Here is a 23994-nt window from a genome sequence, read left to right as displayed (position 1 = left end):
GACAGTGTAGAGACCAGTTCACAGAGAGGCTGAGACACTTGTCTAGAGCAGCCCAGCTGTAGAGGAGCTGGGGCTCGTGCAGAGTGTGGCAGCAGGGGTGGAGAGAGGCTGGAGAATTCAAGAGCCATTTGGGAGGTTACAGAGGGCAGGACTTGGCAGTTGGCCAGATATGCAGGGGCAGGGGCGGGGAGATGCCCAGTCTTCTGGCTTTTGCAGCTGCGGAGACAGTGGAACCACGATTGAGATGGGGTGAGTGGGCAGGTTTGAAACAGGAAGGATGTGAAGGTGGGTAGAGAACTGGGTTCAGACAGGAGTTCAAGGACCCTGTGAGACATCCAGGTGGAGATGCCCAGGGTGTAAGACTTGGGCAGAGGCAGTGAACAGCTGGGGCCGGAACCCTGCTCTTCAGACCCCAAGGCTGGAGCTGGTTCCTCGCCACACAGACCAGCCTCTGGTGGCCTTGGCTTCCTTTCCACAGTGTGGACTGGACTGCAAGCCCAAGATGGGGCTTCTCTTCCCGGAATGGCCTTGGCCTTCGGTGGATACTGACCACCTCCTCATCTACAAAATGAGGCACTGAGACCTGCTGTTGTCCGAAGGCTGCGGCCCTGCAGTTCTAGATTTCTGGGTAACATTCTAGGATTAAATGGGCCAGGATCCCCCATGAATGCCTGAGAAAAGGGAGGCAGCAGTTGGGAGCAATGGCCTTTGCAATAAAGAGAATTAGTTGAATGAATGAATGATGAAGGTACAAGGAAGTGAATCAATGGGGTTCATCAAATGAAATGATATAAGTGTATCAATAAGTGATGGTGTGCCTTAAATCCTTTCTAGAAGGCAGATGCATAGAGTGAATAAATGACGAATGTATTCACTCTTCAGCAAATGAAGAGTGTGGGTGTGCTGCACTGGCTCTTCCTCCCGATGGCCTTTCATCCCCGTGTCCACCTGCCCTGCACACTGGAGAGGGGCCGGCCTGGGCTGTTGCTTGGGGTCAGGAGCCAGGCTGTGGGGTGGGGGAAGCACATCAGGAAGAGGTCGAGAGGGAGGCAGGGGGCGGCCAATTTGATCCAAAGCCTGACCAGCAATTTTCCTGATGTTTCTGAGAAGGAGGCGGGTACTGGAAGCAGCAAGTCATCCCGGTTCCCGGCTCCGCATTCCTATCAAACCTGCGGCTGTATTCCTGGCCCCGCCCTTGATTAAGGTACCTTCCTCCTGTTCCCACCCCCACTCCCATTTCTCTCCCTGGGGCTGGTGGACCTGGAGGGTGGCCTTCTCCACTCTCTGATCAGGCGGGGGGCCTAGATACAAGTCCTGACACTGCCCTCTTAGAAGCTGGGAGATTTCAGGCAGGTTGCTTAACTTCTCTGGGCCTCTGCTTCCTCGTGCATCAAATGGAGTGAGTAGTTCTTCCCCACCTGCCTCCCTGGGCCCCTCTGAGCCTCAGCATATAAAGCTGTCGAGCATGATACAAGTGTTTGCTGTTACCCTTACCCGTCCCAGTTGTGTTGTATTGTGTCACCTGGAGATGAGGTTCGCCCTTGCTAACCTCTCTCTGTTCTATCTACCGGGAAAACAACTCACTCAGAGCTTCTGCAGGAAAGTCTCATGTTCTGTTTCAAATGGGAAGAGCTGCCTTGCTCACAGTTCCGTGTAGACAGTCAGGTAGGTGGGAGACAGACAGTCCTCTTCTAGTGTCTGACAGGTGGCAGGTGCTCTGACCTTCTGGCTGACCGAAATCTCTCCAGCCTGACAGCCCCTTCCTTGTCACTTGGTCCTCAGAGGAGAGGTGACCTTCCTGGGGTAGGGAGGCTCAGAAACTGTTTCCCACCTGCCTGCTTTTGACTTGCAGATCGGGCTGGGTTGATACTGAGGGGTAGTTGAGAGGGCTCCAGGCCCCAGGACCTCAACTGTAACCCCAGTCACCCCTAAAGAGTCCAAGCATAAACGAGGGCTGGCTTTGCAGACCCAACTCTAAGTCAGGCCCCTCTGGCCTCCCTCTCCCTCCTTCCTGCCAAATTTCTGCCCCTGAGCCCCACTGCAGAGCCACAGGAACCCAACTTAGGGCCTAGAACATTCCATCTGCATCCGAGCACCAACCCTGTTAGCCTTCCAGTACTAGTCCTGTTTATTGCCATCGGAAGTGAGCTGGGAGTGAAACAGGAGGGAAGGGGGCAGGGCACAACCTTTGTTTTTGTTTTTGTTTTTGCGGTACACGGGCCTCTCACTGTTGTGGCCTCTCCCGTTGCGGAGCACAGGCTCTGGACGCACAGGCTCAGCAGCCATGGCTCACGGGCCCAGCCGCTCCGCGGCATGTGGGATCTTCCCGGACCGGGGCACGAACCCGCGTCCCCTGCATCGGCAGGCCGACTCTCAACCACTGCGCCACCAGGGAAGTCCAGGGCACAACCTTTGAAAGAATAACATAGCCCGAGGACATGACATAAACTGATTAAAACCAAATGGGTCCAAGAGAGCAGACAAGTCGACTTCCACTAGACCTTGAGCCTCAGTATATGCTCACCGTAACACATCAGCAAGCTAAAGACACATCCACAGGCGCCATGGCAGTTCCAAGATCAGCCATAAAGATCAAAAAGTGGGCAGTGGCCCACTTCCTGGAAATCCCCACCCCTTCCTGAAATAGCTGGAATACTCCTCCCACTCATTAGCCTATGAAATTACCCACCCCTATAAAAACTGACAACCCAGTACCCTGGTGCCTTTCTCACCTTCTGAGATGGCCCACGCTCTGTCTGTGGAGTGCGTTTCTCTCTAAATAAATCCACTTCTTACCTACCACTTTGTCTCTCACTGAATTCTTTCTATGATGAGACATCAAGAACCTGAGCTTCATTAAGTCCTGAAACCAGGTGTGTGATCTCAGTTGGAACACTGTGGGTTTGGGCTGGGTTTGAGTCCCGGCTGCGTGGGTTCGAGTCCCGGCACGTAGGTTCAGGTCCCAATGTGAGGTGCACGGTTTCAGGAGCATTGCTGCCAGGGCTGCCAGGGGCTGCAGACATGGGGCACCTGGGAGGTTCTTGCTCACCAAACTCACAGGTACATAGCAGTGAATGAACTTATAGTGAAAACTAGGTATGCAGGGGTGAACCAGACACGATGCTGGCCTCAGTCCACCAGCGGCACATCCTTGTGGTGAAAGTTCTTTGTGAAGTCAGAAAGAGCCAGACGGCGTCCTGACCATATTTTGACAGCTGTGTGGCTTCGAGAGGGCTTTACCCTCTCAGAGTTTTATCCTTATTAGTAAACAGTGATCATGTGAAGCTCACAGAGTTGTGAGAAACCAGAGGTAATGCACATTAACAAGAAAAACACCACATGGGAATTCCCTGTACGTCCAGTGGTTAGGACCCTGTAATTCCACTGCAGGGGGCACAGGTTTGATCCCTGGTCGGGGAACTAAGTAAGATCCCACATGCTGCGTGGTGCAGCCAAAATTAAAAAAAAAGAAAGAAAGAAAGAAAGGGGATTCCCTGGTGGCACAGTGGTTGAGAATCTGCCTGCCAATGCAGGGGACACGGGTTCGAGCCCTGGTCTGGGAAGATCCCACATGCCGCGGAGCAACTGGGCCCGTGAGCCACAATTACTGAGCCTGCGCATCTGGAGCCTGTGCTCCGCAGAGAACAAGAGAGGCAGCGATAGTGAGAGGCCCGCGCACCGCGATGAAGAGTGGCCCCCGCTTGCCACAACTAGAGAAAGCCCTCGCACAGAAACGAAGACCCAACGCAGCCATAAATAAATAAATTAATTTAAAAAAAAAGAAAGAAAGAAAGAAGGAAGAAAACACCACACACACACACACACACACACAATGTCTAGCATACGGTTAGTGTCAGTAAAGGTTATCTATCAGTATATTTTTTTTAACATCTTCATTGGAGTATAACTGCTTTACAATGGTGTGTTAGTTTCTGCTTTATAACAAAGTGAATCAGCTATACATATACATTTTTAAAATATATTTTTAAAAATATTTATTTATTTATTTATTTAGTCTGCATTGGGTCTTCGTTGTGGCACACGGACTCATCGTTGCGGCACGTGGGATCTCTAGTTGTGGCACATTGGCTCTAGAGCGCGCAGGCTCAGTAGTTGTGGTGTGCAGGCTTAGTTTGCCCCTTTACACATGGGATCTTAGTTCCCCAATCGGGGAACAAATCCAAGTACCCTGCATTGGAAGGCAGATTCTTAACCATTGGACCACCAGGAATGTCCCAAGCCATCAATATTCCTAAGGATTGGAGACTTCCTGGTGGTGCAGTGGTTAAAATCCACCTGCCAATGCAGGGGACGTGGGTTCAAGCCCTGGTCTGGGAAGATCCCACGTGCTGCGGCGCAACTAAGCCCGTGCACCACAACTACTGAGCCTGCGCTCTAGAGCCCGCGAGCCACAACTGCTGAGCCCGCGTGTCACAACTACTGAAGCTCGTGCACCTAGAGCCCATGCTCCGCAACAAGAGAAGCCACCGCAATGAGAAGCCTTGAGTAGCCTGTGCACCGCAACGAAGAGTAACCCCTGCTCACCACAACTAGAGCAAGCCCGCACGTAACAAAGAAGACCCAACACAGCCATAAATAAATAAATAAATAAATAAAATATTCTTAAGGATCGGATCTCACAGCCTAATGGGGAGAGACACATATGCACAAATAAATGCCACACAGTGTGAGCCACTGTTCAAATGCCGGTCCCTCCACACAGCCTTCAGGGATAAAGCCTCAGTCCCCGGACAGGAGATGAGAGGCTCCTTGTGGAAGTGCTATAGCACTTTGTCCATCTCTATATCACCTCCCTTGTCTTGTCTTTCTGTGACTGTTTTTTGTGATTGTTTACATGTCTGTCTCCCACACTGGCCTGCCAGTCCCTCCAGGGTAGGCATGTGGAAATTTCTCTCTGAAATTGGCAAGGATTTCCCTGTAGTTTCCATCTAATTCAAGGGTGGGAATCTGTAAGAAGACCTGGAGCTGTGGCTTCCATCTGGGCCTATCAGGGAAGGCTTCAGGGAGGAGGTGATGGCTTCCATCTGGGCCTATCAGGGAAGGCTTCAGGGAGGAGGTGATGTCTGGGCTGGGCCTTGAAGCCTGTGCAGGATTTGGAACAGCAGCAATACGTGTTTCAGAGGAAGCCAAAAGGGGTGGGGGACAGCGTGGCAGGCTGAGGCCTCCCAAGCATCCTGTAGCACGGAGAGTAAGGGGCTGGGGATGGGGTTCAGCCCCAGCTCCCCCTCTAACTGCCTCTATCATCCTGGGCAAGCACCTCCCCTCCTTGGCTCCAGTCTCCTGTATACTGAGGGGCTTTGCTAAATACTCCCAAAGGGTCCTTTCCAGCCTGGATATTTCAGTGGCTTCTCTGACCTGCCTCCCCTCCGGGGACAGACCCAGAAGGCAAAGTAGGAGTAACTCCCAGCTCAGAGAGAACCCTCCCAGTGACGGACAGCACATGGTCCTCTCTGCTCTGGAGGGTTTAATTGGAGAGTTGTTTCATTTTGGGGTAAGGATTCAAACTTGCTTGCCCAATCCCAGACCGATTTTCCAGAATGTGTATACAGTATGTGGGGAACAGTACGGTCTGTGGAGAATGGCTTGGCATAGCTGCCTATCCGCAGACATTGCTGGGATTCCAGGAAACCGAGACTCATCCCGGCAGGCCGGGACGGGGGCGCAGGATGCTGTCCTGGCAAGCTCAGGGCATGCCTGTGGCGAAGTGAGGACCAGGAGAGCAGCGAAACCTCCCACATGCCTCCAGGCCCCAGCTTCCGAGGTCCCACAATGTTCCTATTGTCCACAGGGCCCTGCTCCCCCAGGGAGCAGCTCAGAGCCAAGGGCCTGGGTAGGGCCCTGAGAGAAAAGCACAGTGGTCAGACCCACATGGATCTTGGAGTCAGAGAAGCTTAGAAAAATGAAATCCTAGAATTAGAAGCTCACAGGTACTGAGGGTCCGAGCTGTCCAGACTGGAAGGATGGTCCACTTCCTAAAGTCCTGCTCCCTCACCTGTTATTTTTTTCATTATGAAATTATACTTGCTCTGCCTGACTTACCTGGATTTCTTGTCTTCCAGTGACCTGCCGTGGCCCTCTGTGTGAGCAAATCTCCTCTTGCTTATTTGGGGCTGCTTTTGTTTTAAAATTAGAGCCCCTTTCGCTTCTAGCACTGTTAATTAAACTGCAAACGATGTTGTGTTGGTATGAGAAAGTTCATTTGTTTTTTCAAGTGACTGGGTAAGATTATGATCAGAGCAAGAGTCTAAAATTAATCAGCAGCAAATATTGGATGATTCCACTTATAGGAGGTGCCTAGAGGAGTCAAATACACAGAAAGCAGAATAGTGGTTGCCAGGGGTGGGGCAGGGGTGGCGGGCAGGTATTGGGTGTGAGTGCTAATGGGTACAGACTTTGGGGGGTAATGAAAATATTCTAAATAAAATAATGGTTGCACGACCCTGTGAATATACTAAAAACCACGAATTGTTCACAAGAGTGAACTTTATGGTATGTGAATTATATCTCAAAACTGTTATTTTAAAAAGTTATGCCTGCTGTTGTTACAAATTCGGTCCATAATGACTTGTAAAAAGTGAATCTGGGACTTCCCTGGTGGCTCAGTGGTTAAGAATCCATCTGCCAATGCAGGGAACATGGGTTCGAGCCCTGGTCCGGGAACATCCCACATGCCACAGAGCAACTAAGCCCGTGCGCCACAACTACTGAGCCTGCGCTCTACAGCCCGTGAGCCACAACTACTGATGCCCTCTCGCCTAGAGCTCGTGCTCCGCAACAAGAGGAGCCACCGCAATGAGAAGCCCGCGCACCGCAGGGAAGAGTAGCCCCTGCTCGCCGCAACTAGAGAAAGCCTGCGCATAGCAACGAAGACCCAACGCAGCCCAAAATAAATAAATACATAAGTTTATTAAAAAAAAGAAAAGTGAGTTTGCCACACCCCCATCTCACTCCCATAGTGAACCATTGACAGCATTTGGGTAGATTTTTTCCTTTCTTTATGATGTTTTAAAATTCCATATATCTGCACATGTACATGTTCATATACATAAGTATACATGATATATATGTTATATATATATAAATTTTGTTTTGCAAAAATGGAATCCTAGTATATCTGTTATTTTACAGCTAGCTTTTTTCACTTCTTTTGAGGATGTATTTCCATGACACTTGTTAAAAAAACTTTTATTGGGCTTCCCTGGTGGTGCAGTGGTTGAGAGTCCGTCTGCTGATGCAGGGGATACGGGTTCGTGCCCCGGTCCGGGAGGATCCCACGTGCCGCGGAGTGGCTGGGCCCGTGAGCCATGGCCGCTGGGCCTGCGCGTCCGGAGCCTCCGCGACGGGAGAGGCCGTGCTCCGCGACGGGAGAGGCCGTGCTCCGCGACGGGAGAGGCCACGGCAGTGAGAGGCCCCCGTACCGCAAAAAAAAAAAAAAAAAAAATTTTATTGAAGTATGGTTGATTTACAGTGTTGTGTTAATTTCTGCTGTGCCGTAAAGTAACTCAGTTATACACATATATATATATTCTTTTTTTTCATATTATTTTCCATTATGGTTTATCACAGGATATTAAATATAGTTTCCTGTGCTATACAGTAGGACCTTGTTGTTTCCAGGATATTTTTTTTGTGTGTGGCCACACCGTGGGCATGTGGGATCCTAATTCCCCGACCAGAACCTGCGCCCCCTGCAATGGGAGCGTGGAGTCTCAACCACTGGAGCGCCAGGGAAATCCCCCAGGACGCTCTTTTTAACAGCTGGTGGTTTTCTGTTTTCCAGCTGTATTGAAACTCAATTATGCTGTCCCTCATGAACATTTAGGTTGCTCCCAGTGCTTTGTTGTTAGCGAACAATGACCATCTTTGTATGTGCATCTTGGGGCCCCTGGGATAGTATTTCTGGAGGATAGAGTCCTAGAAACAGGCCTGCTGCATCCCAAGGTGGGCAAAGGCCCACCTTTTATAGATATTGACATTGAACCTTTGACAGGTGACATATTTATCCAGGGTCTCCCAGCAGGTCAGTGGCAAAGAGAGTAGGTGGTGAGTGAAATGGGGCCAACCAGGCATCACCTCCCACACCCAGGAACGCACAGACACAGGTGGACTTCCGGCTCTGAGAGAGAAGCGGCCCCCAGCCCCCGCCTCTGAGCAGGCGCAGAGTCAGGTGGGGACTCAACAGCCAGAGATTCCCAGAGGCAATGATGACGTTCTTTTCCCCCTCAGCTTCTCCAGGTCCCCACCATGGCCATTCCTCTCCCTTTCATCTTTCTGAAATTTACCTTGAGATCTGTGTGTGAAAATAAGTGTAAGCTGTAAGTGCTGGTCATTCATTCACTCAGCCATTCCCACCAGTGCTCATTCGACATCAGCTTCTCCCCCCACTCCCCCCCCACCCCGTGGGGTTTTTCTTCATTCTGCCTTTGCATCTCCCTCCATCACAGCCCTCCTGCAAAGCAGGCTGGCAGGAAGAATGGGAAGTGGAAAGTATGGCATCCTTTCCCAGACTAGTCAGGGCCCTCCTCTGGACGCCTGCTCTTCCTTCGGGCTTCCTTTTCCTTTGCCCCTTATCATTCTGGACGAAGAGTAGTCACTAGCCTGTCTCACTCACCACACTAGCCAGCACTTCCCTGCCAGGATCCTGCCTCGTGCTATTACTGGGAATAAATTAGAAGGATTCCAACTACCTGCAATGATCTCTCACTGGCTCGCATCCGACTTGCTTTCTTGGGGGATGGGTGTCATTCAGCTCAAATGTTCCCACCACAAAGAGGCCTTCCCTGGAAGCCCCGTCTGTTCCCATGGTTCTCTGTCACAGTGTCTTACTTTATTCTCTTCCAAGCCCCCTTCACCATCTAAAATGATCTTTGTTGCTTTATTTGTTCCCTGCCTGTCTTCTCCATTAGAATGTTAGTTCCATGAGGGCAGGGATCCTGTCTTGTTCACCCTATCTACCCTGGAGCTCCCCAGCCAAGGAGCAGGTACTTGGTCAATATTTGTTGAATCCATGTTTGAATATAAATGCATGCACAAGGTCTGGAAGGTTCGACTTCATACTGACAACCATGGGACTTCCCTGGTGGTCCAGTGGTTAAGACTCTGTGCTCCCAGTGCAGGGGGCCCAGGTTCGATCCCTGGTCAGGGAACTAGATCCCGTGTGCATGCCACAACTAGAGACCCAAAGCAACCAAATAAATAATAAATAAATAAATATTAAAAAAACAAAAAACTGACAACCGTGCCTACATCTTAGGAGGGGACTGGGGTTGAGGGAGACAGTCAAGTAGGAACTTCAGCTTTATTTTAAAATTTTTGATAAGGAGAGTGTATTTACTTCTTAACTGATAGTTAAAAAATAAACACACCAAACGAAGGGCCCAAATCCCTTCGTCCTAATCCTGATATTTTGGTATGATTTTGGGCTGGTGACCTGACTTGCATAGCTGTCTGTGGCTTCTGACCTCACCTGTAAACACGGTCCCACCTCCCACCTGAACCCTGGATTTACAGTCTGCACGGCATTTGTCCATTCATTATCTCACCGGATTACCCACAACCTTGGGACGCAGGCAAGGCAAAGATTATTATCCCAATTTTATAGGGTAAGAAATTAGGGTTCATAGGGGTGGAGTTGTCTGGCCTGTGATCACACAGCTGTGGTCATGGAGGCCCTTACCTCCTACCATGATGAGCTGACTCAGATAATGAGTTTCTAAACCCCACAAATGGCTAATTAGGGCCCAGAGGCTGGGCTGGGTGAGCTACTATCATGGCAAAGGGATCAAGGTCAGATCTGAAACTGTCTTCAGGGACCTGAAGGGAGCCCCTTGGGCTGGTGAGGAGAGGAATATAATCCCTCCTGGGCTTTAATGAAGAGTACTGGTGGTCTTTGGAGGCCAAGGTGGGTGTGTGAGCCCAAGTCCCTGATTTAATGAGAGTACCTGGAACCCTCCTTTCTTAGAGTTGCTTTCCCACAGGGACAGGGCCGGAGGCAGCAGCGAAGGGTTGGTGAGGGGCCAAGGGGGCTGGCCAGGCAGCCTGGCTCGTGGCAGCCCCTTCCTAGGTAACCTGAAAGTTGGCGTTCTGGGCCAAGATGGTGGCCTCCCAGCTGTGGACAGATCCAGGGTGTGAGGCTGCCCCAGGCTGGCAAGCGGGGGTCCCCTGGGTCATAATTGTATTCCGAGCTGGGACTCAGTGAACCTTTGAGGAGGTGGGATTCCCCAAGTTGGCCTGTTTCCTCCATAATTTACTCACAAAGGTCCAAGGGACAAGCTGGGTACAAAATGTTTTCAATCCATTTTATCACATGTTTACCAGGCACCAGGTATCAATAGTTAGAGTTTATGAGTGAAGACTAATTGTAAGGCACATCTTACTCCTCTCAGCCACTTTGTAAAGCAGGAATTATCCCCATTATTAAGATGTGGCAACTGAGGTTCATGGAGGCACACGGTCACACGGCAGAGTGAGTGGGGAAAGCCAGGATTCGAGCCTGGGTTGGTACACCCCTGTTCTTTCCACTCCTCCAAGGGCTGATGGCTGACAGAGATGAGTAGGATCCCGCTCCTTCCTTTGGGGGGAGTGGTGCGACAGACTCATCCCAGCTAACTATTGCACTGGTCAGAGTGATGTCACTGCCATGGCAGCCTAGTGGAAACTGATTCATCCGGAGGTTGGGAGAGGCCTCTGGGGAGGGTGGCTAACCCAGGTCTGGAAGGGGGAGCAGGAGAATGAGGCTGCAGAGGTTCCAAGGCCAGACACCCAATGTCCCATTAGACAAGGGCCTGCTTCCCATAGGTCCTTCCCATGGGACCCCAACCCCCCCAACCCTAGTCAGGATGCCCCAGTGGGGAGGGGTGAGATCCCTGACCCTACACGGGGGGGGGGGGTAAGGAAAACTCTGCAGGACCCCTTGTCAGGCTCAATACATCACTGAGTGGACACCTGGACCACTGTGGTGGTGGTGGTGGTGGGGGCGTCCCATGGGAAGGGCCCCGGGGTCCCATGGGTGGGAGCATGGAGTCTCCCGGTCCGGCTCTGGGGGGAGGGGAAGGTGGCAGACAGAACTACCTGTAGGTCAAGGGTGTTTTGGAGTGGTGAGACAGGGTGAATGAAGCTAGTGGTCATCTGGGGGTGCTTTGGGGTCTGCAGGGGAACTGCCTGATTGGCCGGGGGTGGGGAGAATGCCTCCGCAAAGTTTCAGGCCAGGGGAATGTGGGGGATTTGCAGGTCCTTAGAGTGGGAAGCACTCAGGATGGGAGGAAGAGGAGACTTCCCGGTGGGCAGCGTGGTGGAGGAAGAAGTCACTGTGGGGAAGGGCTAGTTTGCGGTGGGTGAGGGGTTCAGGGGCCATCCCAGAGTTCTTTGAGGAGTCCACGGCGGGGAGTGGGAAGGGGTGACCGGGATCGCCGAGGAGAGGGGCGGTGGGGTGCTGGGCACGTGAGGCGGGTGGGGGTGCGGGGTCCGCGTCTGGGGGGCGGAGCCACCGCTGGGTGGGGCGCCAGGCCACCGCCCCCTCCCCGCTCCCCCGCGGCGGCGGGCGGGGACCGAGACCAGCGGGACGACCGCGCCCGCGGCCGGCCCACAGCAAGGGGAGCGGGCGGCAGTGAGTAGGCGGCGGCCGGCCGGGCCGGGCCATTCGGGCAGCGGCTGCTCGGGCAGGTCCGGGCGGGAAGCAGGCAGCAGATCCGGGACCCCGCTCCGGAGCCCGAGCGAGGACTCCGAGGCCGCGGCCCCGCCTCCTCCCCGCCCCGCGCCCGCCGCTAGCGGGTCGCGCCCCGAGCTCCAAGCCGCGCCGGCTGGGCCGCGCCGGAATCATAGCCGCAGCCGTAGCTGGAAGCCGGCCCAAGCCGGGTCCAAGGGTGAAGCCCGGTCCCGGCGGCGCCCGGAGCCGGGCCCGAGCCCCGCGCGGCTCATGGCGGGGCCGCGGGTCGCGCTGCTGGCTTGGTGCCGCCGCCAGTGCGAGGGCTACCGCGGCGTGGACATCCGCGACCTGAGCAGCTCCTTCCGGGACGGCCTGGCCTTCTGCGCCATCCTGCACCGGCACCGGCCCGACCTGCTGTGAGTGCCGGGAGGGCGGGCGGCCGGCCGGGGCGCAGGGCGGCGCGGGCTCGAGCTGGGGACCCCCGCCCCGCTCAGTGACGCGGAGCCGGGGCGGCGGCACGCGCCGCCCCCGGAGGCCGAGACTCCCACCCTCCCGCGGGCCCCCAACGCCTCGCGGAGACCCTCTGACCCAGGGCACCCCTCCCCCACTTGGCCTCTTTGACCCCGCCCACTGGAACACAGCCCGCCTCCCATGCTGGTCTTTCTACTGACGCCCTGGCCCCGCCCACAGGGCACTGATTTCCGCCCAAGGGACACCGAAGCCTCCAAGGCCTTGCCTCTTTGAAGGAGCACCGAGCCCTCCTCGGGGACCCTGGGCCTTTCTTACACTAAACTCTTAAACAGGCACTCTGAGCAGCCCCCTCCACGTGGGGCATTGAGGCCTGTTCCCTCTGTGGGGCCCCCTTGCTTTGATTCCCCCGTGCGATCATGTTTCCAGGGCACTAGCACAGTTCCTGACACAGAGGAATCCCTGGGTTAATAGAGGTCAGATGAATGGATGTAACCCCCTCCCCATTAGGACACAGACCTGTCTCCCCAGGTGTGTTCTGCATGACTCTGCTGTCCTCAGTGGGGCAGAGAGGCTGAATGAATACCCCTAGGGTCTGACCTACAGCCCTAATGGGCTGCTCCAGGGTGTGAAATGGCCTCTTCTTGCCCCCAGGTGCCCAGTGAGATTCCACGGGAAAATTTATTCAGACCCCAGAACAGTTGACTTGGTGTTTCTATCTCAGCTCCCTCTTCCTTGGGCCCTGGAACCTCTTCATTCATTCATTCATTCATTCATTCATTCATAAAACACTGAGTGCATGTTTATCTGGCAGCTGCCATTCCTTGTACTTCCGGTCTCATCTGCAAACTGGGGACAAGGGTCATGGTCCTTGACTGTCTTGCTTACAGCCCCTCGGACAGGGCTCCCCAAGCCTGACAGGGTCTGGAGTCTTTGTGTGTCTGTTCCACCTCCTGTGCTCCCCAAAGACAGCACCTGGGAGGCTTTGATGAAGGAGGGAAGGAAGGGAAGGATTGCCTCAAGGATTCGATGGTGTAGATGCATTTATTCTGTACCATGTAGGTGGTGGGGTGGGCCCTGGAGGAGAGGGTTTTGGGGGGTGTGGATGCAGAAGCGAACGAGATGAGGTGGAGATGTAGGTGGGCTGCTGCCTCTTGTGGGGCCTGTGGCCCGGGGTAAGGGGGCTCAGGAGCCGCGCCTTGAAGGTTGGAGAAGGAGGGCACCCAGATTGGACCCACGCATTAGAGCAGAGGGCTCAAGGGGTCTTCTGTTTTGGCTGGGGGGCAAGTGGTGAGGCAGGGTTGGCCAGTGTGTGACAGGACTTAGGTGTCAAGCTAAGCCACGCAATGGACCTGAGCCTGCCAGCACAAAGGGCAGGCTGCTTGGTTTCCGGTCAGCTCCTCCATGTCTTAGGTGTGCAACCTTGGGAAAATCACTGGATACCTCCAGGCATCAGTTTCCTGGTCAGTAAAGGGGGGTTGATAATAAGACCTACCTCACAGGATTGTTGGGAGAAATTAAATGGGACAATGAACATTCAATTAACATTAGTTATTATAAGAAGTGTTATTAAGCAGGAAGGGATGATGAAAGAGTCTCATTCCTTCGTTTATTCCACAAATGTCTGCAGGGTTATACTCTGTGCTGGACACTGTGCCTGGTAATGGAAATAGCTACTAACCAACCAAGAGGCAAACCCCACACAGTCCCCCATGGCCTATGCGGGTAACAGATGTATAAGCAGTGCTGATAACTCCATGTGGGAAGTGCTGTATCAAAGGGCTAGGTTGGGAGGGCCTCCCAGCCGTCACATAGACTTCAAGGAGGTAGTAGGAGCTGGGTCAGGGCTGAGGGAAGGGCATTCCCAGCAGAGGGGACCACCTGAGCAGAGACACAGGCGGCACTGTTGGAGCCCATAGCACAGGGCAGGGAGGGCTGGGAGATGTGGCTGGGCCAGAGTGCTTAGGGCTTCCTGCTGGCTAAGGAGGGTGGATGGGGCCACAGGGAGGGATGTGGCTAGAGTTCGTGTGGAGCGGAGGGGGCTTCCCTCCTGCGAAGAGATCCAGAATCAGGTCCAGGCATTCATTTGCAAGGCAGGCCAGCATCTGGGCTGCCAGCCCATTGCACGGGAGAAAAACCGAGGCCCGGGTCCTATATGAGGCATAGAGAGGACCTCGGTGATGGCTAGGGAGGATCTCCATGAGAGTAGGGCTGGGGTAGGGGCGAGGGCAAGCACCATCTTCTAAAGTGGTTCAGGCTTCTCGAGCTGTGGGCTCATTCCCCCTCCTCAAATCCAGGCATCTTTAAGCTCCCTTGAGGGACCATGTGGGTTTCATTTTTGTGCTCCTCACCTCCCCCAGAGCCAAACAGAACTTCCCAGCCTTCGAAAACTCTCAGAAAATATGTTTCCAAAGCCTAGATGTTGATTAGGGACGAAGGTAGGGGAGGGAGAAGTGGAGGAAAAATTGTAGTATCGTGGGGGCCTTTACAGTTTTCACGCTGTTTCCAGCATTTATGCATTCAGCAGACATTTATGGAGTGCCTGCTAAGGACCGGGCACTGCGGAGGGTGTTGAGTGCGCGCCGTGAACAAAAGGTGACCCTAGCCTTCTAAGAACACTGCTGGGAGACTGAAATAAACGGCCCAGACAAGCTGCTTTTGTCTCATTCGGCCTCAGAACAAGCTTTTGTTGGGGGCTGGGCTGGTGTCACAGTGTCCCCGAGGTTTAGAGAGGTTGTGTAGCTTGCTCAGGGTCACACTCTTAGGCAGTGGCCAAGCAAGGGGAGGAGTTCGGGACCCAGCTGAGGGGAGAAAGAAGCGGTCTGGCCAGAGGTGGCCAAAGGGGCTGAAGTGCATACACAATCCCCTCCCCAGTCCACTCGGCCTTTTGGCCTTCGGCACCTCCTGGGGTTTGCAAACTACCCCTTCCTGCCTTGGCCCACGTTCACTGTACCTTGATCTCTGCCTGGAGAAGTTAGCAGGCAGCTGGGCAGGAGGAGGAGGGCTCTCTTGTGTCTGTGAGGCCGGCCTCTAACAAGCCTGGTCCTCCCCACCAGCCTGGGAGGTGGTACGAGGGCTTCCCCTAGTTTGCAGATGGGAAAATGAAGACCACAAGGACTGCCAACCCGCCCAAGGTCACACAACCTGACCTGGAAGAACAGGGCCTGGGACCCAGACTTTGGAGGCCGTACTGCCTTCTCCGGCCTCTGGGCCCAGGTCTCAGGCAGTCAGGCTGCAGTTTCCAGCCATAGAAGGACAAGGCTTGGGGCGGGTGCACCCAGGAGGCTGCCGAGCAAGAAGGCTGGGTCTCCTCTGCTGGTTTCAGCCACTCCAGCAGCTGGAGCCAGGAGGTGAGGCGGGGAATAAATAAAAGCTAGGTTACTCCGGCAGGCCCTGCCACTTCTCACCTGTCCCAGCTTAGGAACTAGGACACCCTTCACTGCTCCCTGAAGGATGGTGCCCCCAGGAGTGGCTCAGCAGGGTTGGCCGACCGTTCAGTGCCAGCAGCTCTGGAGAATGTACTATTTCCAGGCTGGTTCAGACTTGTTCTACTCCCGGCCCCATTGGAACAACGTTCCTCTTCGGCCTGGGTTAGGGTTTCAGCAAGTTGGTGTGGCTCTCCAGGTTTGTGACATGCAGTGGAAGGAACAGAAATGTGGATTCCCAGGGCGGCTTCCTCTTCCCGGGGTGGCTTCCTCTCTCTGGGCCTCAGTGTCCCTATCTGTAAAGTGGGGTGAATACCTGCCAAGTAGAGTTGAAAATAAATTCCAGACAGGAGCTCAGCCCAGTGCTCAGCGTGAGGCCAGCAATCTGTGGGTGTCCTTGTCGTCACCAGCACTGGTCCTGGTCTTAATTTTGTCTTTGCCACTGAGTCAGGACATGGCTTCCTGGGGGATAAACTTGAAGCTGGGGCTTTTCAACCCCGCCCCTTCTGAGTGATTTCCAGCCTCTGCTTGGAGGCCCCCAGGGGCCATGTGCTCATTCTCTGCCCCACCTGGCAGCCCCCGCTCTATTAGCACACGTTCCTTGCCTCAGTTTCCTCCTCCACAGTCCCCTCCCCCAACCCTGCTGAGACCCAGGCTGGCTGGGATGTGGTCACCTCCACTGGTCACGCCCCTGCCCCAGCCCTCTCCTCAATGCTCCTCCCCCACTTTGTCTCTTGCAGAGAGTTTGATTCACTTTCCAAGGAGAATGTCTTCGAGAATAACCGTTTGGTGAGTCCCCCAGACAGATGGAAGCCCACGAGGCTGTGTGTTTTGGGAGGGTGTGTGTCGGAGGGCAGGGGTCTTGCAGGGCAGGAGCTGAGGTGAGGGGCTCATGGACCAGCTCCCAGAGCAGCTGCCTTGCACTGGGGCCCTGGCCGCTCCTCTCCCCACCCCCTGCTCCCCTCTGGCCCACTTGTGCCTGGAGCACCAGACCTTCCCCTTCTCCAGGTCACAGTCACCCCTGCCCTCATCGCCCTCATCCCGCTGAGCAAAGCTGGGTCTGTGCAGAGTGGCGCCCACTGACCCTGCCTCATCTTCCTCTTCCTGCTTGTGACTGCTTCTGTGCACCCCTCATCCTTCTCCCACCCCTGCACCTGCCCCCCACCCCACACGTTTCCCCCCCCCCCCCCGCCTCAAACCTTCCCCCACCCTGGCATCTGCATGCCCCCAGGCCTTTGAAGTGGCTGAGAAGGAGCTGGGAATCCCTGCTCTCCTGGACCCCAGTGACATGGTCTCCATGAGTGTCCCTGACTGCCTCAGCATCATGACCTACGTGTCCCAATATTACAACCACTTCGCCAGCCCTGGCCAAGGTGAGAGGGGTGCAGCCCTTCAGGGAGGCTGGCTCTGGGGGCGGGGCATGTGTCACACTGTCTTCTGAGGTGCAAACAGGCACAGGGAGGCAGCTCATCATTCATTCACTCACTGAAATATTAATTGAGTAAAATAACACTGTGCTGGGCCCGGGGGGCACAGCGGTGAAGGAGATCGCTGCCTTCGGGGAGCTCATAGCCTGGCGGGGTAGACAGACAACAAACGCGTGAACCAGTAACTGAGTGAAATAATGTCAGAGGAGGGAATTCCCTGGTGGTCCAGTGTTAAGGACTCGGCGCTCCCAGTGCAGGGAGCACGGGTTGAATCCCTGGTCGGGGAACTAAGATCCCACAAGCCACTTGGTGAGGGGAAAAAAAAAAAAAAATTAATAATGTCAGAGGAGACAAAGCAGGACGAGTTCATCCGCTGTCTGTGAGTTCACCTCTCTGGCACCCACCCTCACTTCCTGTTTGCAGACACCTCCCTGGGGTTTTTTTTCCTCCAGTGGGGAAGTGGTCCTGTAGGGCTGTTGTGCAGCATCTTCCCCAGCAGTGACCTTCAAGGCCTGAGAACTAAGAGGCTGGGGAATTGTGTGGGGTGGGATAGGGGGGTGGGTGTGGGGGGATGGGAGGCTGCAAGGGTATTTCTCGGCCCTGAGTCAGGTCACTGGGTAGCTACTGAGCCTCCTGCCTGGAGAGTCCCCATGTGGGAATCTCTCCTGGGCCTTGTCTTCCACAGAGAGGAAATGGGCTCAAAGAGGGGAAGGGAGGAGCTCAAGGTCACACAGCAGGAAAACCAAGTTCAGGTGTCCCGACTCCTGCGCTGTGTCACTGCTGTCAGGGGTCCTCTGGGGGTGGGCACCTTGCCCCTCCACTGCCATGTCAGTCCTTCCTCCAGCCTCTGCTCTCCATTTGGACAATCTCAGCCCATCTCTTAAAAGAAAAGTATTCTAGGAAGTACCGATTTTCTTTTTCTTACTAGGAGTAAAACATGCTTACTGTAGAAAATTAGAACATAGAAAACATAAAAATTAAAAGATTAAAATAATCTGTTATTCCCCATCCCCCCCATAATGCTAGGCATTAATATTATAATTGAACAAATAACATTATATGTATTTTACTAGAAATAAAAATGAAAGTATTTCTCAACTGCCGAGTGTCTGGTGAGAGGCAGGTGGACTGAACGTTTCTGTGCTGCCATTTACTGTCTGGGTGACAGTGGGCCACAGGGTCACCTCTCGGCTCAGGGTCCCCTTTGCAGTGAGGATAAGAACAGCATCCGTCTTGCAGGGTTGATGGGAGTAAATGAGGAAGGATGACCTGTGTCTGGTCCTTATTGAGGACTCAAGGTTACTATTATTATTACTTTTTTATTCCATTGGTTAGAATTTAGCTTGCTCACCTAGAATCACAGTTCAGTCGTATCTTCTGGAGGGTTCCCTGTGGCCAAACCCCGATCTCCCTCTACTAAGCTCTTCTCTGGAGGGCCTCCTTCCGGGGACCTGTGGGCTGGGCAGGTGGGGCAGGGCCCTTGGTAATACTGTCAGTGGTGCCCACTTTGTTCCCGGTCCTCACCAGGCACCCTGGGAGTGAGGTCACCCTGGTGGCCCAGCTCCCCGTGTTCTGCCCGGGGCAAGAGCACCCCCTGGGCCTGTGGGGAACTCCTGTTGCTAAAGGCACAGCTTGTGCTACCATACGGCTTGGCCCCTAAATGCAAACCATTTTTATCCCACCTGCTGCTCAACCAGAGGGAATGCAGCGAGGTGTTCCAACGCTGGAGGCGAAGCTGGCTCTTAGGCTCCCCCAGATGGTCCTCTTCTGTACTTTCTGGGTGAGGGGAGGGATTTCAAGGGTAATTTTGACCAGGCTTGACTTTCACTCTACTGGGTAACTTTGGAAGCTGGCTGTGGCTGAGACAACACCATGCCAACACCGTGCCGTGCTCTCCTTTCATCTCGTGCCAGGCTCCGTGGAGGCCGGTGACCCTGGGCATGTCAGCTGACCCCTGACCTCCAGGAGCCACAGCCTAGTCTGGAACCAGAGTGTGACGGAAGGAAGCCCAGTGGCTGAGGGACTCAGAGGAGGGGTACCTCCCCCCTACCAGGGTGACAGGGGTGGTGTCATCAGGATGAAGCCCAGTTTCTTAGCGGGGCCCCTGAGGGCCTCTCCCCACTTAGCTTAAGCCACTCACTGCCCCTGCTGTAGTCATACTGAATTTCTTGTGCTGCTTTGAATGTATCACATTCCTTTACTGCTAAGCCTTTCTTCTTGGTGATCCTCCAGTCCCTGTCCTCACCCCCATGCTCTGGCACATTCTTTCCTACTCATCCTCTCACCCCACATTTTGCCTCCTCCAAGCAGCCTGCCCTGATATACTCCAGGTGTTCTTATAGCCCCTTGCCCCGTGGTGAACATATAAGACTCTGGTCATAGTATCTCAATTACTCCCTCTCCCCTGTAGACCTGCTACATGACTCCAGCACCTGGCCCTTATTCATTCATTTAACAAATATTTATTTCGCCTCTACTGTGTGCCAGACACTGTGCTAGGTGCTAGGGAGAGAGCTGAGAACGATACAGACTCACAGAGCTTGCAGTCTAAAGGATGGGGGAGGGAGAGAGAGAACAAAGTAATTAATATAATTGCAGATAAGTCCGATAAGCAAACAAAATAAGGTAATGGTATAAAAAGCAACGAGAGGGGCTTCCCTGGTGGCACAGTGGTTGAGAGTCCGCCTGCCGATGCAGGGGACGCGGCTTCGTGCCCCGGTCTGGGAGGATCCCACGTGCCGCGGAGCAGCTGGGCCCGTGAGCCATGGCTGCTGGGCCTGTGCGTCCGGAGAACCACAGCAGTGAGAGGCCCACGTACCAAAAAAAAAAAAAAAAAAAAGCAACGAGAGGAGGAAGTGGCTATTTCAGGTGAGTAGTCATGGAGGGCTTCTCTGAGGAGGTGACATTTGAGCTAAGCCTTGAACAAGGAGGAGAAGGAGGCCATGTGAAGATCTGGGGAGGAATATTCCAGGCAACGGGGCAGCAGGGGGCCTGTGTGCTCCAGGGGAGTGAGGGGGAAGGAGGAGGTGAGGCCAGGGTTGGGGTGGGGGTAGGGGGTGGGGGGGTGGGGTAGTGGTGGTGGTAGGGAGTGGGCCCAAAATTTTTGACCATGACTCACGGTAAGAAATATGTTTCCCATTATAATCCATGTTCATGTACACATATGTCACTGAAACAAGTTTCAGGAACCGATTCTTCCCCTTAAAACATGAGATGCCCGCAGATCTTTCCTTCTAATTCATCTTTACAATATGCTGGTTGCCATCCACTCAGTCGATTTCAGGGTCCGTTAATGGATTGTGACCTGAGGTGCTGGCAATGCTACCTTAGACCACAGTAAGGAATTTGGATTTTTTTTTTTTTTTTTTTTTGGCCGGGCCTCACAGCTTGCAGGATCTTAGTTCCTCAACCAGGGATCCAACACAGGGCCCCCTGCATTGGAGGCGCCTAACCACTGGACCACCAGGGAATTCCCTGGATTTTATTTTTAAGAATTAGCATAGGCTTCCCTGATGGTGCAGTGGTTGAGAGTCCGCCTGCCGATGCAGGGGACGCGGGTTCGTGCCCCGGTCCGGGAAGATCCCACATGCCGCGGAGCGGCTGGGCCCGTGAGCCATGGCCGCTGAGCCTGCGCGTCCGGAGCCTGTTGCTCCGCAACGGGAGAGGCCACGACAGTGAGAGGCCCGCGTACCGCAAAAAAAAAAAAAGAATTAGCATACAGTAGTATTGATTTATCTTTTGGTATACAGGTCTCTGAATTTGGGGGTTTTATTTTAATCACTGGGTACAGAGTAGGTGCTTAGTGGGTATTTGCTGAAGTAATGAAGGAGCAGAGTCATGGAGGAGGCGGGTGGGCTGGGCGGTGGGTTTCTTCTGGTTCGAGGGCGTGCAGGCAGGGTTCCGGGCTGCACCTGCCCACTTGGGCTTGGGTGGGGCAGCTTCTCGGCCCCAGGGAGCCAGCCCATCTTCCTGAACCTTCAGGCCGGCGCCGTGTGGTTCCTCTTCTTTCCTTCCCTTCACCTGTTCAGCCTCGTGGGCAGGAAGCTACCCGTCCTTTCACATGTTGGGTGCTGATGGTTCTGTGCTTGTCCTGGTGCCTTATTTTATTTTTTAAAAATAAATTTATGTATTTATTTTTGGCTGCGTTGGGTCTTCGTTGCTGCACACGGGCTTTCTCTAGTTGCGGTGAGCGGAGGCTACTCTTCGTTGTGGGGCCCGGGCTTCTCATTGTCGTGGCTTCTCTTGTTGCAGAGCATGGGCCCTAGGCACACGGGGTTCAGTAGCTGTGCCTCGGGGGCTCTAGAGCGCAGGCTCAGTAGTTGTGGCACATGGGCTTAGTTGCTCTGTGGCATGTGGGATCTTCCCAGACCAGGGCTTGAACCCGTGTGCCCTGCACTGGCAGGCAGATTCTTAACCACTGCACCACCAGGGAAGTCCCTGGTGCCTTATTTTTCACGCTGCCCTGTGTGGTGGGAGTCACTGTTCCGCTTTGCGGAGGCCTGGCAGGGTTGGGTAGCTTGCCCTTGGCACTTAGTTTGGAAGGAGGCATCCCCCGCCTGTGTGAAGTGGGAGCCTGGTCCCACTGCGTCGGTGGTCTGCCCTCAGGCGGTAGCCATGGAGCTCAAAGCTCAGGCCAGGTTGGGCCTCCTGGACCTCCAGGGTCTCCAGCTGCCTCAGAGTCTCTTTCTGGTCTCCTGGCAGCCGGGGTCTCATCACCCAGAAAGGGCCTGGCAGCATCCTCCCCGCCATCCAAAGCACCCACTCCCGCGGAACCAGGAGACAGGGCTCAGGTAGGCAGATGCCGGGTGTGGGCAGGTGGGGTGGGGGGACAGCTGCCACTGCCGCGTTCCGCGGGTGTTCTTGGTCCCTTTCCCGTTGGCTTTGGGACTAGATTCTCACAGGCCAGGCCAGGGCGGTAGGGGCAGGGGATGGCAGGCCTGGGAGGGGCCCAGGGCGTCCACAGCACTGACTCCCCATCATGGGACTCACAGGACTCGCCCATGCAGTACGACAAATTCTCCCCTTGGTTCCCGTGAGACAGAGCTTAAACTTCCTAGGGTGATTCTGCTTAGTCCCCTCAGCAACACTGGGAGGTGGGTATTGTGTGTCCTGACGTACAGATGAGGAAACTGAATCTCAGAGAGGTTTGGTCATTTGTTCAAGATCTCTCAGCTGGGAAGTGGGGGCCTCACTGCCAGCCCCCTGCTCCAAGATGCTTAGGGAATGACACCAGCATTTCACATCTGGACAACACTTCACAGTGTGCAGAGGGCTTTTCCCACCTGCTCCCAACTGCGCCTTGCTGGAGGACCTCTTGAGGGACAGGGAGCCCAGCCCACGGTTGGTGTCCAGTGAGCATGTGCAGGGCTGAGACAGGCAGGGGTTATAGGATTCCATTTGGCAGGTAGGAACCCAAGGCTCAGAGACGAAGACAGCTTGCTCAAGGTCACAGTGCTTAGAAGCTGCGAAACTTGGCCTTAAATCTGCTTGGTTCTAGTTGGGGGGACAGAGAAGGCAGACGAGGTGGGCCTAAGAGGGCAGCCACCTGTCAGGCAAGGCCCACCTGTGGGGACGGGAGCGGGACAAGAGCAGCTCAGGCGAAGGGGTTATACAGCCGGAAGCTGCCTTCTTGGCGGACAGGGCCCCAGAAACTGGAAGTCTGGATTTTTGTGTTTCCATCCTGACTCAGTGACCTTGAGCAGGTCTTTCCCCCTTTCTGGACTTCAGTTTCCTCATGTGCAAAGCAGTGACAGTCCCCACCCTCTGCCCTTCTGGGGCTCTGACGGAGTGTGTTAGCACTGCGCACTCTTGGGAGATGGCCACCTTTAGAGCGGGGAACAGGGAGTGTTCTTGAACAGAAAGGCTGGTGACCCCAGCCCCACCCCCAGTCTGCCCACCCCATTCCCTGCAGGGCGATGAGTGCTCCTCGGGCAGCCTGTCAGAGCAGGGCGCCCACCGGACCCCCAGCAGCACGTGTGCGGCCTGCCAGCAGCACGTGCACCTGGTGCAGCGTTACCTGGCCGACGGCAAGCTGTACCACCGGCACTGCTTCCGGTGAGTGGTGGGGACCCTGGGGGGGCGGGGAGCTCCCCTAGATGCAGCACCATGGTGTGCCAAGCCCCTTGGCAGTCTCGTCATACTGGAGCATAAGGCCTAGTGAGGGGAGAAGACTCGGTCAGTCACAGAATTAGAGACAGAAATGGGGCCAGAGCTCTTTGAGACTAAGTAGCTTATGATTAAGGAGCAGAATGTGCTCTAAGAGCTGTTGAAAAAAGAAAGCATTTTCAAAATCTTATTTTATTTTTTTCTTCCTTTTTTTTTTTCTAAAGAAAGCAGTTAAAAAAAGAAATCATAGTAACAACTTGTTTTCAGTGTGTGGTTCCCAGGGGAAGCCAGGTTTAAGAAAAATGGAATAAGAGGCAGGGAAGATATAAATAGCTTAGAGAATGTATGAAAACATTTTATATGTTAGAAAAAAAATCAGCAAAGAAAATTGAATAGTCCATGGAAACCAGTGACTGGGAGTTATAGTGTGTATTCAGTTGTGGTTTAGAGTATGTGTGTGTGTGTATGTGTGTGTGTGTGTGTGTGTGTGTGTGTGTGGTGTGTGGTGTGTGGTGTGTGTAGGTGTGTGTGGTGTGTGTGGTGTGTGTGGTGTGTGTTGTGTGGTTGTGTGTGTTGTGTGTGGTGTGTGGTGTGTGGTGTGTGGTGTGTGTGTGGTGTGTGGTTGTGTGGTTGTGTGTGGTGTGTGTGTGTGTTGTGTTGTGTGTGGTGTGTGGTGTGTGTGTGGTGTGTGTGTGTGTTGTGTGTTTGTGTTGTGTGTGTGTTGTGTGTGTTGTGTGGGTGTGGTTTGGTGTGTGGTGTGGTGTGTGTGGTGTGTGTGTGGTGTGTGTGTGTGTTTGGTGTGTGTGTTGTGTGTGTGTTGTGTGTGTGCTGTGTGTGTGCTGTGTGTGTGTGGTGTGTGTGTGGTGTGGTGTGTGTGTGTGTGTGTGTGTGTGTGTGTGTGTGG

General features: G+C 54.1%; 1 protein-coding gene and 1 long non-coding RNA gene across 2 annotated transcripts in view; both read left to right on the top strand.

Moving 5' to 3' along the window:
- The first annotated feature begins 206 nt into the window (after positions 1-206).
- Positions 207-7042, top strand: LOC132597951 (uncharacterized). Its single transcript, XR_009565458.1, has 3 exons — positions 207-249; positions 1111-1204; positions 6652-7042. It is a non-coding gene; the product is annotated as an uncharacterized lncRNA (long non-coding RNA).
- A 4532-nt stretch (positions 7043-11574) lies between these two features.
- The window catches only part of MICALL1 (MICAL like 1), a 31688-nt gene continuing 19268 nt past the window's right edge, over positions 11575-23994 (top strand). Inside the window, exons 1-5 of the mRNA XM_030856003.2 lie at positions 11575-12081; positions 16299-16347; positions 16790-16931; positions 21687-21775; positions 22897-23039. Of these exons, the coding sequence (XP_030711863.2) occupies positions 11936-12081; positions 16299-16347; positions 16790-16931; positions 21687-21775; positions 22897-23039 (569 nt within the window). The 5' untranslated portion in view covers positions 11575-11935. The remainder of the gene's footprint in view (positions 12082-16298; positions 16348-16789; positions 16932-21686; positions 21776-22896; positions 23040-23994) is intronic.

The sequence above is a fragment of the Globicephala melas genome, chromosome 10 (genome assembly GCF_963455315.2).
Source record: "Globicephala melas chromosome 10, mGloMel1.2, whole genome shotgun sequence".
Taxonomy (NCBI): domain Eukaryota; kingdom Metazoa; phylum Chordata; class Mammalia; order Artiodactyla; family Delphinidae; genus Globicephala; species Globicephala melas.
This window is presented reverse-complemented; position numbering and strand designations above follow the sequence as displayed.